The 17,878-nt window shown below is 35.6% G+C and overlaps 1 protein-coding gene and 1 non-coding gene across 3 annotated transcripts; both read left to right on the plus strand.

Moving 5' to 3' along the window:
* Positions 1–267: 267 nt before the first annotated feature.
* LOC132639733 (RNA-binding protein 2-like) lies at positions 268–11,774 on the plus strand. Of its 2 annotated transcripts, XR_009582119.1 has the most exons (8): positions 268–513; positions 3,932–4,053; positions 4,128–4,362; positions 4,440–4,501; positions 4,584–4,665; positions 10,299–10,590; positions 10,961–11,045; positions 11,447–11,774. XR_009582119.1 is itself a non-coding variant. In XM_060356159.1 (7 exons), exons 1-6 carry the CDS (start codon positions 411–413, stop codon positions 7,460–7,462), a joined length of 708 nt encoding a protein of 235 aa, XP_060212142.1. In that variant the 5' UTR covers positions 272–410; the 3' UTR covers positions 7,463–7,480; positions 7,598–7,930. The 2 variants fall into 2 exon arrangements, 1 of the variants encoding a protein (XP_060212142.1); XM_060356159.1 differs by lacking the exons at positions 10,299–10,590; positions 10,961–11,045; positions 11,447–11,774 and adding exons at positions 7,359–7,480; positions 7,598–7,930 and having other exon boundaries at positions 272–513.
* A 1,273-nt stretch (positions 11,775–13,047) lies between these two features.
* LOC132618310 (U1 spliceosomal RNA) lies at positions 13,048–13,207 on the plus strand. The gene has a single exon (XR_009574051.1). It is a non-coding gene; the product is annotated as a U1 spliceosomal RNA (small nuclear RNA).
* The last annotated feature ends 4,671 nt before the right edge of the window (positions 13,208–17,878 follow it).

The following is a 17,878-nucleotide window of genomic DNA, read 5'->3' on the forward strand; positions in this document are numbered from 1 at the left end:
TAGGTAAAATGGATATTGTACTTAAAGTCATGCTCCACTCGATATGACTTGTTAGCACACAAGTTTACCAATTCAGCAAAACATGTGAATATTTAGGGATATAGAATGAATATTGTATTTAAATACATGCCTCGTTCAACATAACTTGTGAAGAAAGCAAATATATCGATCCGACAAAATTTAAGAACAAATAAAAAATAGGTAGAATAACATAACTAATGGAGGTTATATTTATATAGTCATGCCTCTAATTATTTGACATTTTAGTAAATGAAAATGGGGCAAAATTCCTTATTTACTTCGCCTATAAAAGAAGGCTGACTTCCTTTTCAGTCATTATTTTCAAAGCAGTTGCAATAGAAATTTACATACTATACTTTGTTTTATTCTCTCGTTCGGTGGAGTGACACATGGCGGATGCTTATTGGAGGTACAGTGGCGGTGGGCAGCACGCGCCGCCGGCGGGGGTGGCTCTTCCACCTCTTCTCGCAAAACGTCCTCGCACCGAATTTGGTATCTAAATTAACCCCCCAAACTCTCGTTATGTTTAAATAGTTCAAGATTTCAGTATATTTTTTCTCATTTGAATGGGTTCTGTAAAATCTAGGGTTTATTCATAGACATTTTCAGTCAAGAACTTACTTTTATGCCTTTTTGTGTGGTTGGGTGATAGATATGGTGTCTAAATCAAACCCCACACTCTCGTTATGTTTAATTAATTAGAGATTTCGGCATAGTTTTTTCTCATTTAAATTAAATAGGGTTTATTCATTTACTTTTTTCAGTCAAGAACTTGTTTTTATGGATTTTCGTGTGTCTAAGATATGGTAGAAAATAAAAAATTGTAGTGTTTGGTTATTGGTATCTAATCAACTCCCACTCCCGCTTTCTTTGTGTTTTAAAGAATTCGAGATTTCGGCATAATTTTTTTTACCTTTGAATTGGTTTGTAAAAGCTAGGGTTCATTAGTGCACTTTTTTCAGTCAAGAACTTGTTTTTATGGATTTTCGCGTGTCTAGGGTGATAGATATGGTAGGAAATACAAAATTGTAATGTTTGGTTATTTGTATACCTAAAGCCGAAAATGGCAAAAAAGATCTTATATCTAAATCCAGTCCCTCACTCGCTTTGTGTTTAAATAATTCGTGATTTCGGTATAATTTTTCTCGTTTGAATTAGTTTGTAAAATCTAGGGTTTTTATGGATTTTCTGTGTCTAGGGTGATAGATATGGTAGGGAATAAAAAAAATTGTAGGGTTTCGTTATTTGTATACCTAAAGCAGAAAATGGCGAAAAAGATCTGATATCTAAATCAAGTCCCTCACTCTCTGTGTTTAAATAATTCAAGATTTCGTTATAATTTTTGTCATTTGAAGGTGTTTGTAAAAAGCTAGGGTTTATTCATGCACTTTTTTTTCAGTCAAAAACTTATTTTTAGGGCTTCGAGTGTGTCTGGGGTGATAGATATGGTAGGAAATAAAAAAGTGTAGTGTTTGGTTATTGGTATACCTAAAGCGGGTAGCGAAAATATATGATTGCTATATTAGGTATCTAAATCAACCCCCACACTCTCGTTATGTTTAAAATAATTCGAGATTTCGGTATAATTTTTCTCATTTAAATGAGTTTGTAGAAGCTAGGATTCACTTATGTTTCAGTGAAGAACTTACTTTTATGGCTTTTCGTGTGTCCGAGGTGATAGATATGGTAGGAAATAAAAAATTGTACTGTTTGGTTATTGGTATCCCTAAAGCGGAAAATGGCCAAAAAATTTGATAGATATGTTAGGTATTGGAAGAGTACTCACCAAAAGTGATTTTCGGTGTTGCAGAAGTAAGAGGAGAAATAAGAAATTCTAGTATTTGTTTATAGTCTGCTAAAAGCGGAAAATGGCAAAAAAATTTGATACTTATGGTAGGGATTGGAAGCATACTCAACTAGAGTTTATTGGTGTTATTGAAGTAAGAGGACGACAAAAAAATTATAGCGTGTCACTGTTTTCAGAACGAACTAATGAGAAAATAATATCGAATAAGCTATAACAAAGGGAGCAATTGGTTATAGGCCCCCGAAAGCGGTAAATGTTCAGATAATTGATAGTTAAGTTAGGGATTGGAAGAATAATCATCAAGAATGTCTTGGGTATTATAAAAGTAAGTGGAGGAAACAAAATGTTATAGTATATGTTTGTAGTCCCCCTAAACTGGGGAATGAAAAAAATGGCTTAATACTAGAGCTTTTCTTTTTTTGTCTTTATACATTAGATGACCCTTTGTGATGTATGGGCTTATTTACAGCGGTTAATTGAACCTATAATTTTCTGTTGAGGTTGACAGTCAGTGTAAAACTAGTTTACAATGGCATATAGTGCAATGAAAAATGGGCACATCACATTGTTGCCTGGATGTGAGGGAGTATGACCAAGGATTCCTGCATCATGAATAATTGACACCCAGTGTGGTTCAAGATAGGAAATGATTCCCCATCATGGACAGATGACGGTAAAAGACGACAGTCCAAGGGAGTTTGGATTTGAGGTAGGTAGTTCGAACATGGGCTCTTTGGTACGATTACTTATGCCTTAAAAGGAAAGAGAGTTGGTATTGACTGCCTACAAGAACTGAATGTAAGGGGAAAAAGGTTAAGAGTGATTGGCAACATGTGTTATAAATTGGTATTGTGGATCGAAAAAAATAGAAAACCGGTGATTATTATTGTAGAATCTAGAATTAGGCATAAAGTTGTTGAGGTAAGGCGAGATGTGTATTTTTTTTTTTTTTTTGGTTATTTCTTTGGTTAATCGACGAATAGAAAGTTTCTGCAGCAAGTAAAATCTTTGCCATGACAACAGCGAGATGTGTATTTTTTTTGTTATTTATAAAAGAGGTGAATTGTGGTGCTTGTGATGGTGAAGTACTTGATTTTTAAAGGTGTATTTATTGCTGATTCTATGCCTTGCATGGTATGTACGTGCTGAGTGAAAAGCTAAAGGCAGATGGAAACATTTGCATGAGAGGAATTACGTGGGGCAGCACCAACGAAACGCTTCGCCGCGTTTATGAATACATGCAAATAGCGCTCAGACCTACAATCTCTTGAAATTCTTGTAGACCTAGGGTATAGTAGGGCACAAAGGAAGAAAAAGATTTATATAGGCAATAACAATTACTCCCTCTTTCCCGATTTATGTGACACTTTTCTTTTAGTATGTCCGAGAAAGAATATCACCTTTTTATAGCTAGAAATAATTTAACTTTAGAGTTTCCATTTTACCCTTAATGAGATGATTCATAGCCACAAAAATGTCTTAAGGCTTTTCATAGACTACAAGTTTCAAAAATCTTTTTTTTTTTCCTTTTTAAATAGGGTGCCCAGTCAATGGTGTCGCATAAATAGGGACGGGGGGAGTAGTTGAGATTAAAACTTTTAGTCATATTAGTATGTCTACTTTTAATGTTTTTTAGCAGTCTTTTAGTCGTGTTAGAGGTTTACGTGGCAGTAGAAAATGCAGAGAATTTCTAATGCAAGAGAAACTGAGTTTTATGATATTGGGCCGAGATCGTTTAAATGGAGTGACAGTTTTAAACTGAAAAGACCGGCTGAACCGATTTTTTTTGTTTTGTTTGTTTTTGTTTTTCTTTTCCAGTTTTCCGGTAGGTTTGGTTTAGGATTTTAAAACATCAGTGTTTGGTTTTAAAAAAAGCCTGATTACACTGAATAATCGAACTTAAATATGCTTATGGGACATATATGGAGAAACAAAAGTTTTGGGACTTACTTATTTTCTGTAAGACTATATTTTATTTATAAATTGCCACTCATGTTTGGTGGTTTTTGATTTAAAAAGAAAAAAAAAGTTGTCTTGGCACACAATTTTGTGCTTCCTTCTCTCTTTCTGCAATTAATTTCTTTTGGTATTTTCCCTTTTTAGATGCTCCAAGTGGTCCTGCGTATCCTGGCTATTATGGACGTGATGATGAAAGGGGAATGCCTCGAGTCACCGGAGGCGCAGATCCTATCGAAACATCCTATGAGCGCTACCTCCGTAGTGGGGTACTTCATTTTTATTTCCTTTTGAGCTTGGTTCCTTGATACTTTAAAGGTCTAATATAGTGGTAAATTTTCAGCCAATTTCCTCCCATGTTGCCAGTGAGCCGGCACGATCCATGAATAGTGGAATTAGTGGACATTCTGTTGAAGATCCACGTGTTATGGGCATTCGGGGATCTGACCCGCTAGCTTTAAAAAGCAGGAATGCTGGAATGGTAGGTGGCAGACCAGAAGTTAGCCTTCCTCCGGATGCTAGCAGTACATTGTTTGTAGAGGGTTTGCCTGCGGATTGTACAAGAAGAGAGGTGTCACGTATCCTTGTGGTCTGCTTCTCTGTTTTATTGTTATACGACCCATTCTGGGTTTTCCCTTGACTTTAGTTTTTGCAGATATATTCCGCCCTTTTGTAGGTTACAAAGAAGTGAGACTGGTACCAAAAGGATCAAGACATGTAAGAATACCTTTTACATCTTATCAATGCCTAGTTCTATGTACTGTTATTTTGGAATTCACTGCTCTATCAACTTTTGCAGGCTGGAGGCGATCCTTTGATTCTTTGCTTTGTTGATTTTGCGAGTCCACTTCATGCAGCTGCTGCAATGGATGCCTTACAAGGTGAGCTTGTCGCACCCTTCTATCTTCATAACGCCCTTGTGTAACTGCTAATAATATGGTTAGCTTTCATATTCTTTCCCCATTTGGTAGCCTGTAAAAAGAATTACTACTTCCATCCCAATTTATGTGGCAATGTCTGGATGAGCTGGCTATAAATCATCTCATTACGGGTAAATGAGAATTTTAAAGTTAAATTGTTTCCCAATATAGAAATGTGACATTCTTTCTTGGACAGAAAAAAGGATAGCGTGCCACATAAATTGGTAGAGAGGGAGTATAAGATTGATGTTTTCAGAGTTTAAACAAGAACAAGAAAACATGTCCTTTGCTTCTACGTTGCCATATTAAAAATAACTAGCATTTTTGGTGGATCAAAATGGTTGGAAGAGCAGTTTCTTTTTACAGGTTTGTCTGCCAATGGTATAATTCTTGATTGTATGTGATCTAGCATTTAGTAATCTTTAAGAACCGGGAAGTGAGTCAAGTACTAATGGCTTCTTGATGACCTACCTAGGTTTTTGGCTTCTTTATTTCACTAGATGCACAATATACCCAATACTTAATACCTTTTCCAGTATGTAATATAATTATATTCTTGCCTTTATGGAACATACGAGGTTCCGGTGCTCCGTAGGCAAAAGTCACTTTGTAGCCTAATAACCTCCCAAGGTGTTATAGTTTTATTGTACTGTATTCTGTCCTTTTTAGGAGTGAGTAATCCATAGCAATCCTGTCAAATTGCGCCCAAAGTTGTGATTATCTACAGAAACCTCCCAAATAGATTACTCACTCCTACACTCGTACTCTTATTTACTATTCATAGAAATCTTATTCTTCCAGGCCTTTTTTTTTTTTTTTTGAAACTGGTACTGTTGTATTCCTCAGCATTAAGGATATGCTGGCAACCTCCAAAAAGGACAGTAATGTTCTTCCAGCCTTTTCAGTGCTATACTAACTCGTCTCCTCCATAAGTAGTTCGCTAATATATTTTGAGGAATATTTGTACGTGGGAAGTGACAACCACCTCCTGAATTTACGGAGATCCTTAGACCATTTATTGAGTATCTTTTCTGGATCTCTTTCAAATGTATTTCACCTCCTCACACAGTGTGAGTTGTGGTTGAACCAGTACTCCTTTTTTACTTTTTTATTTCCAGAGCTCTTGGTAAAAAAACTTCTCCATGAATATTGAGTGCTGGTTGTAGAGAATTCTCAAGTTTTCATTAGGATAGCACTAAACAAAATGCGGTGTACTGTGAATATTCCAAAAATATAAGGCGGAGAAGTGCTGGGAAATAGTAGCTCTGTAAATTACCTAACCTCTTAAGTACTATGCTGTGCTGTTTCTGGGCAAAGGTCTAGTGCTTATCAATTAGTTTATAAACAGTCTTCCCTTCACCAATTGTCAACTTTTGGCTATCATTATCTAATATGACGAAGTCTAACGATTAACTGAGGAAAGTAATGAAAGATCATGATTCCGTGCTGAAGGATCTGATGTATTATTGGCTGGCGGAAATGTATTTCATTTGATGCATGGTGCTGCTTTTCTGCTCTAGGTTTTTCCCTTTTTCCGTTGCTGCTTCTTTTTCCTTTTTCGTGCACTACTCTTTTGGGATTGAGGTTAGTTGACTAATTGCTTGCTCTTTTGGCATTCCCTTTAGGCACCACTAATTATGCAATACTTGTCATTGTAAGGTCTTTTGGCTTATTACAGACCCAATTCCTGGCTTGTCAACTATCCTTCGATATTGCCAAAAGTCAAAAGATTTAATGGTGCTATAGAACTCTAACTAAGATGACTTTTTGTGCAATGAGCTGTAATTTAGTTATCGGCTTGTAGAATTATCCTGCAAACCAGTTGCCATGAAATATATATAATTTCTGGAACTGAAAAGAGGGAAAAAAATGGAAAATGATGGTGATTCTTGGTGAGCCTTTAACTTAAATCTGCTTTTCTCTACCCAAAGTTACAGATAAACATTGATTGAAGCTGGCACTGCATGCTTAATAATTTGGGGAATATTATATTGGAATTTACATAAGCTCCAATTTTGACTCCTCTTTGGACCAAGAAATTGTTTATGCAGTCTATTAACTTTTAATCTCTTATTCACAAAGTAAATCTTTCAAAGTCTTTTTGTAAGACCCAAATATATTTTTGACAGCTCATGATGGTTTGTGGGAAGAAGCCATTTTATATACGTACATTAAGTGTGATGATCCTTCAGGCAAATGTTATATACATTTAACAAGTTTAGTTTGTCTTGGCGTTGCTGTCTCCAAGGGCTCATTCTTAGAATTTAGGCTTACTCCTTCCCCCGTGCACGACTCTAGTGGTTAATTTATCACTTCTTCTGTATCCCTTTCATCTTATTTTGTGGTGTGAATTGCATGTTAAAGTTTCGGTCTTCTGGCAAGTTTAAAGGGATTAAAATTTCATAAAGTTGAAAGACATCTGCAAGCTGCACTCTTGCGCAGCTCTGCACGTGCCTTTGACTCTTTCATAGCCTGGTGAATACCTCGTCATTTCTTCGGTTGGTTGCATGCTGAACCTTTTGATGCTTGAAAGCAAACCCATAGCCAATTGTTGGACAATGTATATAATGTCGCATGTTTGCTGGTGTACATTCAAGTCGTTAGTGAAATAGAAATTTGTTGCGTTGGTGAGGTAGTAAAACTAAATCTTGCAGGTTATAAATTCGACGAGCATGACCGTGATTCGGTCAGCTTAAGGCTGCAATATGCTCGCAATCCTGGTGCGAGGTCAGGTGGTGGGAATCGCGGAAAACGTTGAAACTATGCGTCTTTACAGGTGATATGTTAGACTCCCGTGCGCTTGACCCTTTATTATCGATGGCCACAAGCCCCATAACATATGGTACAAAGTTCATAGATCAAAACTAAATTGTGGAACTATACTTCTGTGTAGGACTTGCCCAAGTGTGGAGATTTATGATACTTAGACGTTATGCCGGCTTTGGAGTTTCGTGTGCGACGTGTTTCTCTGATCGGATGCTTTTGTAGGACCAGCTTGTAATTTGTGGGTTTACTTTATTCGGGGGAGGAAGTGATAGTTGCTAAAAAGCGTTTAGCTTTCGTTTCAACCTCAATTATCTGCCTCGACTTACTGGACCCATGCGTTGTTAAATTTCGCATCCTGACGGACAAACGATGATTCACCTGAATCTTGCATATACGATGTTATTATGTATGTGTAATGTTAAGTGGAGCTGCTGCTTAGAAGTTTTAACTTGTTTGATCATGCCATGAATCTTTTGAATTCCTATTTAAATTCGCCAGACAACTTATGGTTTAGTAGACATTTCAGGGAATCATATGATGAGCCATTAACTTGTGCTCTGGTGATGAAAGAAGTGGGAGGCTTTTCGTGTTAATTTTGATTGATTGCTATCATTTAGGCCGGGAGACTTTTTTAAGGTTGACGGGAACGAAGAAAGAAAATCCTATCCTTGCTAGAAAGTGTCTGTGCCTTCCCATGGTTCCATTTCTTGATGGTTTGGGTTACCTTTCTGGTAGGTGTCAGTGCAACTATTTTGGGGTGGGAGATGGCGCTGGTGGTGGGGTTTCATTTGGAGTCAATGAAAGCACTTACGATTGTACTTTTAGAGTCCCATGTTCCTTCTCTGTGTATTCTAATGACTATGAGGGCGAAATATTAGTAGAGTCGAGGCACCGGCACCTCTGGAGGTGCCCCCCTTCCTACGCCAACGGGTTTTGAATGACCTCGCTCTCACGGTCTAAGTTGCTCGGACTCGGGTGCGGATCTAGTGGTCGAATTCTTCATGATCTAAATTTTAAGATTCGGGGATACATATATGAATACGGGCGAGGGGATTCGGCTAAAAATAATTTAAATATCTAAACTAGTATTATAAAGCCTAAATTATGAGATATTTTGTGAAAACTTGAGGAGAATCCCCGAAGGAGATAAAAGGAATGACAGAGAAATTTTTGTTTACAAGGTATTCCATTTACCTCAATTTCACTTTAGCTTTTGTTTTGATTACATAAATCTTTGTATTTGTCCAGAATTTCTCTGTCGATTTGGGTCAAAGTACTCAAAATCGGTTGACCAGATCGGATATGGATCCCACACCCATGTTGTGTCGACACGGGTGTTGTACCGAAAGTGAAGAGTCCGAACAACTTAGCTCACGGTTAAAAGTGGTTAACTATCTCGGAAAAATTCATATCTTCCATCTAAAGACGTGTCTACTTTTCTAATAGAGTAGTATTTTCATCCATGCATGCCATCAACTATCGCTATGATTGCTATCTGTTTATTTTCTTCATTCAGGGCTCCTTAGTGTTCTTGAAATTTGCCGAGTCAATTTAATCCAACTCATACATTGTTATGTAGTTCAAGTTGAGTTATTTTATATTGGATTCATGACGTGGTGCTCCTGCTTCAAAGTTTCCGCACCATGTGCTCATTCCATTACAAAGCAATGGATTGCCTTTATTTTTTCTTGTTCATATTAAAGCACGATCACGTTTGATGGTATATATTGTTGAACTTTTCGCAATATTTGACTAATGAGTGGATTTGCTTAAAGCCTGGAGTCGGAAGCTCACGTGAGTGAAATACTTGAGAAAAAAAGAGAGGAGAAAATACATTGGCAGATGACTTGGATCATTTATATTTCCCGTTTATTTTTTTTGAAAATCCATGTAAGTTATTAATATCAAAACTAAAAGGAAACGGAGGAAAGCATCACCCAGTAATAATTCCCACCAAAATATTAAAACAGAACAGTTAATGAGGGCTAATTTTTTCTTTTAATCGGGAAGTTTTATTGTTTATTGTGTAAAAAGTTAGTTTGTTCATAAATGAAATTGATGAATTTATTCAACTATCAAATACTACTACTATTGCTTATTTAAATAGTCGGAACGGTTATAGTGAATCACCCCACTTTTGACTAGTGATTTTTTTTTTCCGTTTGTCTAATACAAGAAGTGTCCTACTAAACCACGTTCCTTGCTTAGTCCAATGAATGCACTCACCAGCTAATTTCGATGGGTTAATGTCTGGACAGAATATCCAAACTAGTAGTACTCCGTTCTTTCCCAGCCTAATTCCGTAAATCTAAATTTTGAAGTAACTTTGGTTAGAGGCGATTTAGGATTTCATACCGTTACTTGAAATAGGCGAAAATATATTATGGTAAATACATTTTAAGATTTACCATCCTTGCATTTACATTGCCTGAGCAAAAAACAATGGGTAGCAACAAGCTGAATTCTCCTCTTACTCTCATCTGTAAATCCGTCCTCTTTTAATACAACAAAATATCTTTTGTACAAGTCATTTAGAGCAACTACTCGTTTTTCCTTCTTAATTATCTTTTGTAGAGGCTAGGTGACTGAATGTGATCACTTGTAGTGAATGTATAGCTAATGTTAGTTTGTGATCTAGCAAGTGAATGTATAGCAAATGTTAGTTTGTGATCTAGCTCCGAGTCCCAATTGAGCTAGTAGTTTTGTACAGATACATTTTGGTTGAATGAAAACTTCAAGCTTTTACCCAAAATAAAAAATATATACTACAAAATAGCTACCAATTTTATGAAGAAATATTAAAATAGATGCCTGATTTCTCTTTGAAGGTCTAGAGGAGAGTTATTCATGATCGACTTAGAAGAAGATTTGGCCATGGAGACAGCAGTGGAGTGCCAAGAACTTTGATCCAACAAATGCTGTGCTTTCACAGAATGGGGCTTACTGGGATCGATTCTTCTCTCTTGCTCTCTTTTTCTATAGAGAGCATCTGGTGATTGAAAAATGGACGTTGGGTGTAACTCAACTTCAAAAGCTAGTTCAACAGGTGAGAATCGCCGTAAACCATACAAGAAGACCAAATGACCACATCCCCAACGATGTGAGATATCCAAACATATGGTAAACACGATGTTTAAACTATGGCTAATGTGGGCTTTATCTGTTTATGCAACTCATATATCAAGTGCTCTTATGCTTTATTAGAAGAGATCACTTTGTTTTGATTGACGTAAAGTTTTTTCAAAATTTATCCTTGCTCGAGTTCTACCAATTAAAAGTCTCAAATACCTTTTTTATTGGTCGGAACCTGTTAAATATACTTAATTTTCTTATTGGGTTGTTTAGGAATTTATGCATGCTAAATTTTAGGAGGTTCTGATTGGTGAATGATCAGAAGCTTGTTAATTGTCTAGGTAGCTAATATAAGTTCAGAGAGACGATGTTCACATGGCCATAATTTAATCACTGTTTTAACCTTCTTGTTCTGCAGATTGATAACTTTTGGCTGGGATAATATCTTCCTGAAGCACCAGCAGGGTGAGCCAGGAGAGATGACATTTTAGTTCCTTATTCAGGTAGCAGCCATTACAGTTTTAGCTGATGCAATGTCAGTATATTGTGTCATTGACATTTTGGTTTTAAATGTCTATGGTGGAACATATAGTGGATATATTATTTTGGTTTAGCTTTTAGAATGATTAGTTGTACAAATGTTTCTGAAAAAAATTATCGAGCATAAGTTTTAATGTACGAATCCTTTCTGGTTTTGTACCATATGCTGGACGCAGAGACGGAACTATAGTTGTCCAAGGGGAGTCAATTGACACCCCTTCGCCTGAAATTATTATGTGTAGATGTGTCATATTTTGTTTTTATGCATATCTACTGTATGTTTAATTCCCTTGACTTCTTCATGTGTCTACTTCTTTATATTTTGAATCCGTTATTAAAAATCTTGTTCTGCCACTGGCTGCAGGATCTACACGTAAAAGAGAAGGGACCCAAGGGCCTAAGGGTGGCATAACTTGAAATGTTCTTCCTCATAGCCTCTAATTGCAGCTTTGCATACTACATTTTTCCTGGTCATTTTCTTTCAAATGTTGATCACATTTCTTGGATTTGTTAATTCTGTCCTGTTTCAGCAAGGGTTCTAGGGTTTTGGATATTTGACTGGTTATCAATTGCATTCTACCAGCAAGTCGTCTGGATGGTTTCATACTTGTAAAATTGTAATGTATGTGTCCATCCTTGTAATATAGAACTCTACAGCCAAAAATTTCTCAACTTCTTTGGTAGTATCTTAAGCTGGATGAAGCTATGTCCATATATATATATATATAAAACCAGCCTATGTGCAATCTGACGCTTTATTTGCTGATGTTTGTACTGAAATCTGAATTTGATCACTTGCATCCATTTTTACGCATAACATATCCATTTTAAGTCTCAAGATTGCATAGCTTCAGTATGTGATGTACATCAATATAAACGAGGCATACATAAAATTAACATCTCGGATTAGATCAAATATAGCTTTATAATCTTAAGTTTCTCCACTGGGAAGTGGTTCATTAATAATGCTTTATTAACAAATTACGTTGACAAATCTTAACATCCCAAACTCTTATGAAAGTCATTTAATATTTTCAAGAAATCCTTATTGTTGAGATCTTTTCCTTGAACCTTTGATAAATTCATTCATAATAATTGTTATCCCCAACAATAAGCTGCCATCAGTATATACAAAACGAAGAATCAATCAGTATGTTAGCAACATTGCAAATCAATAATGATAATATGCGATGCTACACTAATTAGGATAAAAAAAGTAGTTCAACTAGACTGGTGGAGTTTATGCAAGTTCATAAAGAGCAAGACTAGTTTGCGTACATGTCTGCATCGACTGTCAAAAGCATAAAGGCCTAGAGACGGTTTTATAAAATGGGTAAAGATTAACAATGAAGAGAACTGCATCATTGTATCGCATTTTCTATTTTGAGGCTATTGTGAGAGTTATTCAAATAGTTGCTTAAGTATTTTAATCATTGGGAAAAAAAAAGGCTTTAGCAGAGGTATTCATTGTGTTCCCTGCAGTCAATGCATAAATTATCTATATATTGAAGGAGCACTCATTAGATTTAAAAAACAGTCATATGAAATTCTACATAAGTGTTAAATCATATTTACAGGCATGACATAAATTAATTTCACAGTACTAATCATGCTTGTGATCTGTACTTATTAGTTCATTTCTTAAGAAGAGGAGTACTTTTTAAAATATGTTTAATGTGTTTATCTATTATTGTTGGCTAAGACTACCATGCTTCGGAAAATTGGCTAATCTAAGCATATATTTTATTAACTATCCCATTAAAAATGACAAAGATTTCCACAGAATATCCAACACTTTGAATATGTCTACAGCAACGTGGCCAAGGAGAGAAGTCTAGCAAAATATGAGGTGCAGGGAACTTGTAAGGAAAAGAAAGAAAACAAGTTTTTGTACCACATCGCATAATAGATACGATGGAGGCTGAAGAAGGAAGTATAAAATTGGGCCAAGTAGGCTGAAGAAACTTACTTACCTGGACGGGGTCAATGGGTGATCAACAAGGCCTATGGCCTAGGCTGGTGACCTTCATTGCACTTTGAAGGGGTGCCCGCCTAAGGTCGGCCCAAGTGGTCGAGCCTACGTCATAATTTGTGGCAGAGGGGGCCAGCGTTCGCGCGGCCCCTACCAAGTCTAGTTCAGTCTTTGGCCCAACTACCTACAACCCAAATGTGTGTTTTTAAACCCAGACGCCGTGTCAATATTTTACTTAGGATCTTTTGGCCTAAAAGTGAGGCACAAGGCGAGAAGTAAATAATAATGAAATCTATAGGTTTTCTTTTATGTGCTTCAAAGAATACGGATAATCCTTTAATTTCCATTATGCTTCAATTTTTATTTTCCATCAGTAAACAGAGGGAGAACTTTAGAAAACAAGTGATTGTTCGTCAAATTAAAGGACCCACCCAATTATTGCGTCTATCACTGAAATACAAGTCAACGTCAACCATTTTCCAAACGGAAAAGGGCCAAATGTACTTCAAATATACCTCTGAAATTATACTATGAGTCTAAATATATTCCTCTACGGTTAAAGTTGATCAAGATGGAGTCAATCCCACGTGATATTGATATTTTAATAAAGTAAATACCATGTGACATGCCACCTCACTAATCAAAGCCATTTTTTTTCTTTTTCCCTTTCTAAACTTACAAGCAAACACTTTTTTTGTCTGAAATTAAAAATTTCCGATAACTTTATTTCTATCGGGAAAGTTGTTCTGTTCCAATACTTCCATCCTGCCCGGACAAAATCCCTACTCCTGTTCCTTTAGCTTCAAGTAGTAATCGTTTTTGCTTTAACTCGATGAAAATCGCTCTTTTTCCGATGGGTCTCTCGCCGGCTCTACTTTCCCTACATCTGACACTTTATCCTCTTTGGTTAGTGAGGTGGCATGCCACATGGTATTTCCTTCATTAAAATATTAATGTCATATAGGATTGGGCTTCACCTTAGTCAACTTTCACAGTAGAGGGGTATATTTGGACCCATAATATAACGACAGGGGTATATTTGAACCCAACGTATAATGAGGGGTATATTTGGCCCTTTTCCGTTTGCAAAATGGGTGAAATTTTTTCTTACTCTCAACTTATAATGTTGTGGGAAAATGAAATTTCCCCCCTAACTTTAAGCAATAGATATCTTATATTTTGATCATTTGAGAAATTACATCATTTTGTTCTTTTTTAATTTACGCTTTTAGTTTCACTCTACAAAAAATTGAATTTTATTTTGTAGTAAACGTAATTGATTAATGGAATCAAATGTAATTACTAGGATTATGCCCTTTGATGAATTGAAAATGCCCAAACATACTCCTAAACATTAAAGGTCCAAATATACAAGAATGTGGCTTCCACCGTTAACATATTTGGACCTTTTTAATTGTTTAGAGGTACATTTGAGACATAAGATAACACTTGTAGCTTCTATAAGCCAATAGATTATATAAGAAAAATCACAAATGTTACCGCTAATTTCTATAGATTTTATACAAGTATTTCTATATTTGTTCTTTAGATGAGTTCATAATCACAATTTAAGAACCACTAAGGGCTCGTTTGGTTGGGGAACAAGTTATCCCGGGATAACTAATCCCGAGATTGTTATTCCACTCTCTATGTGGGATAAAATAACACTCTAATACCAGGATAACTAATCCCGGGATTAGTTATCCCGTGGTTTTATTCCAACCAAACATGGGACAAGATGATACTAATTTTTTATCCCGGGACTATTTTTACTTATCCATCATACCAAACAACCCCTAAGGGTATAATGGGATGGTCGAAACGCCTCAACCATTAACAGGAGGTATCGAGTTAGAGCCCTATTGAATAGAAAATATTTTGGTAGGGAGCTTTTCCTCCTTTTTAGATTAGTAGGGCAAGTGAGTTCTGATAATTATCTTGAAAAACAATTTATAATAAGAATATCATTTCAATTATAGGCGAAAAAGAAACTATAAGAAAGTACATTGGGTTGAGGCCTTGAGGGTGGGAGGAGTGATTAATAATGTGAATGATAAATAGACACATCTTAGGATGTGAGAAGAAAATGTCTCTAGTTCAATGTTAAAAAAGAGAATTTGAAAAATGATCTTCACCTCCAAAATAATGAGCCGATAAGCCTACATTTTACAGTGGTGGAACTAGAAGAAGGAATTGAGACTCAAGTGAATCCCCTACGTCAAAACTTTATAGATGAGTAGGGCAAGTGAGTTCCGACACCAGATGCTTAGATTGAAAAACAATTTATGGTAATACAATTATCATTTCAATTATAAATGAAAAAGGAATTATAAGAAAGTAAATTGGGTTGTGTTGGGGATTGGGGGGTGGGGGAACATTAATAATGTGAATGATAAATATACATAGCTTAGGATGTGAGAAGGAATGTCATAGTTCAATGTTGGAAAGAGAATTTGAAAATTGATTTTCACCTCCAAAGTAATGGGCCAATAAGCCTATATTTTTCCGCGTCAAAAAGTTATACAACATAAATGGCGTAAGAGTAAATTTTTTTGGTTGTTGTATACAAGTTGCTGAATCCATTTGATAGAAGAAAAAATTGTAGTATAGTGCTAAAGAAGATTTAAATTACTTTAAATTACAAGTCCAAATCCACAAATGTTCCAATTTAATTACAGTTTTGCATTTTAATAAATTCCCACCAGTTCTGGTGGTTTTATTAAAAATAAAATAAAAATCTAACACCCTTTGTTAGAATGATTAACTTTTCTATGCAATTCTAGTATATATGGTTCTGCCTTTAAATTACTCCTATAAATTACTCCTATGAGTGGGGTGTCAATGGTACGGTTCGAACGGTTATTTTATAAAATTTATACCATATCAATTTTTCAATTCTTTTATTTTGTATAACCAAAATTAGGCTTTTCAGAACCGTCCCATCATCTCGGTTTTTCTTCGGTATCGGTACGATTCGGTTAATTATTCGGTATTTTATAAAGAAAACGTCATGTAAAAGTCACAAGTAGAAGTTGTACACGATACCATGCATACTTGTATAAGACTTTGGCAAAAACTCTCTAGACATTTTATTGTTTAAAAAGTAAAGAATCAAGCAAACATGAATCACAATAAGAATAGAGATCCATCCCACTATTTTATAGTAGTGTAAGATAATATTAAATAAAGATAAAAAATTTAGATCACACGAGCTGGAAGTAATCAATCAAGATGAGACATAAGAACTAAGTCTAATAAGATTCGATATCCAATAAAAGAATTTAAATCATATGAGAGGAAAAATATCTAATACCTTGTAGCTTGTTACTCAAGATCGTTGGAATACCTTGTAACTTAGTGGTTACCGCTCGAGGTGCTAGAACTAATTAGTTTCAATAGGGGTAACATAGCAAGTTTCGGAATTAGGACTTTAGTGTTAATTACTTGTTGCCGACTTGTAGTCATTTCCATCACCCCAGGCACAGGAAGAAAAAATTTAATGTTTTATTAATTTTAAACTTAATATATAAAATATATTTTACACATATAAATGTGTTCGGTACGGTTGGCATTTTTTTCGGTTTATTTTTATAAAATAAAAAAATCTACCCAATTTTTCAGTATGGTTAAAAATTTATATAAAAATAGTCGATTTTATTAAAAAATCCTAATAATCGGTTAGATACGATTCGATTCGGTCAGTTAAGTCGGTTTTTAAAAAACCATTAACACCCCTACCTATGAGGCAAGATAAATAATAGCAACCCAAGTAATACAGTTGTATCTCTAACTCTTGAGTCAAGATTCGAGTCACACGTAGAAAGGGGTGGACGTTCGATTTTTCGGTTCGGTTTTATCAAACTTCGGTTTGGCTATTTCGAGTTCGGGTTTTTGAAGGTGGACACCGAACACCGAACCGAACTAGTTCGGTTCGGTTCTTTCGGTTTCGGTTTTTTAAAGTTCGGTTTCGGTTTTTTTAATTCGGTTTTTTTGATATAATATTAGAAGAGATTCCATTGACATTAATTCATATTCTCAAAAGCAATAAAACATAAAACTGATAAATTGAAATCAAAATCAAACAAACAGGATACATAAGAACAGAAAACTATAATCATGACATAGGATTACTAGGTGTTATATACATACCGGAAGAATAATTAAGAAAACACATAAAGAACATACATTAATCCTAAAGAGACATCCTAGTTACCTTTCTTTGTTAAGGATATTTGATTTTTTTCAATTGAAGTGGAAAATTAGGGATACAAATGCAAAAGAGGACTTATTACAATTGAGTTTTTTTGCTTTAAACTTAATGGGCCTGGACTATTTTTTTTTTGGATAATGTATTAAATTTCGGTGCGCGTTCGGTTTTTCGGTTCGGTTTTATCAAAGTTCGGTTCGGCTATTTCGGTTTCGGTTTTTTTATGGTGGACACCAAATACCGAACCAAACTAGTTCGGTTCGATTCGGTTTGTTGAAGTTTTGGTTCGGTTCAGTTCGATTTTTCGATTTTCGGTATTTATGCCCAGCCCTACGTAGAATACTGTTATATTCCTGAGGGTGAGATTACAATACAGAGGGCGTGGATTATAATCCTTGTAGAGAGAAAAGACTGATGACGTGGAAACAATGAAATCCAAATAGCCCCACTGTAGAATACTGTTATATTCCTGAGGGTGAGATTACAATACAGAGGGCGTGGATTATAATCCTTGTAGAGAGAAAAGACAGATGACGTGGAAACAATGAAATCCAAATAGCCCCACTGCCTTTAAACTAGCACCACAAACTCAGATTGCCCAAAATATCCACATTTCT

The sequence above is a fragment of the Lycium barbarum genome, chromosome 1 (assembly GCF_019175385.1).
Source record: "Lycium barbarum isolate Lr01 chromosome 1, ASM1917538v2, whole genome shotgun sequence".
Classification (NCBI taxonomy): domain Eukaryota; kingdom Viridiplantae; phylum Streptophyta; class Magnoliopsida; order Solanales; family Solanaceae; genus Lycium; species Lycium barbarum.

Coding starts and splice junctions, on each gene's coding strand:
- LOC132639733 (XM_060356159.1), top strand. CDS start 411: ATGGCGGATGCTTATTGGAGGTACAGTGGCGGTGGGCAGCACGCGCCG. Junction 4,502..4,583: donor TACCAAAAGGATCAAGACAT/GTAAGAATACCT, acceptor CAACTTTTGCAG/GCTGGAGGCGATCCTTTGAT. Junction 4,666..7,358: donor TGCAATGGATGCCTTACAAG/GTGAGCTTGTCG, acceptor TAAATCTTGCAG/GTTATAAATTCGACGAGCAT.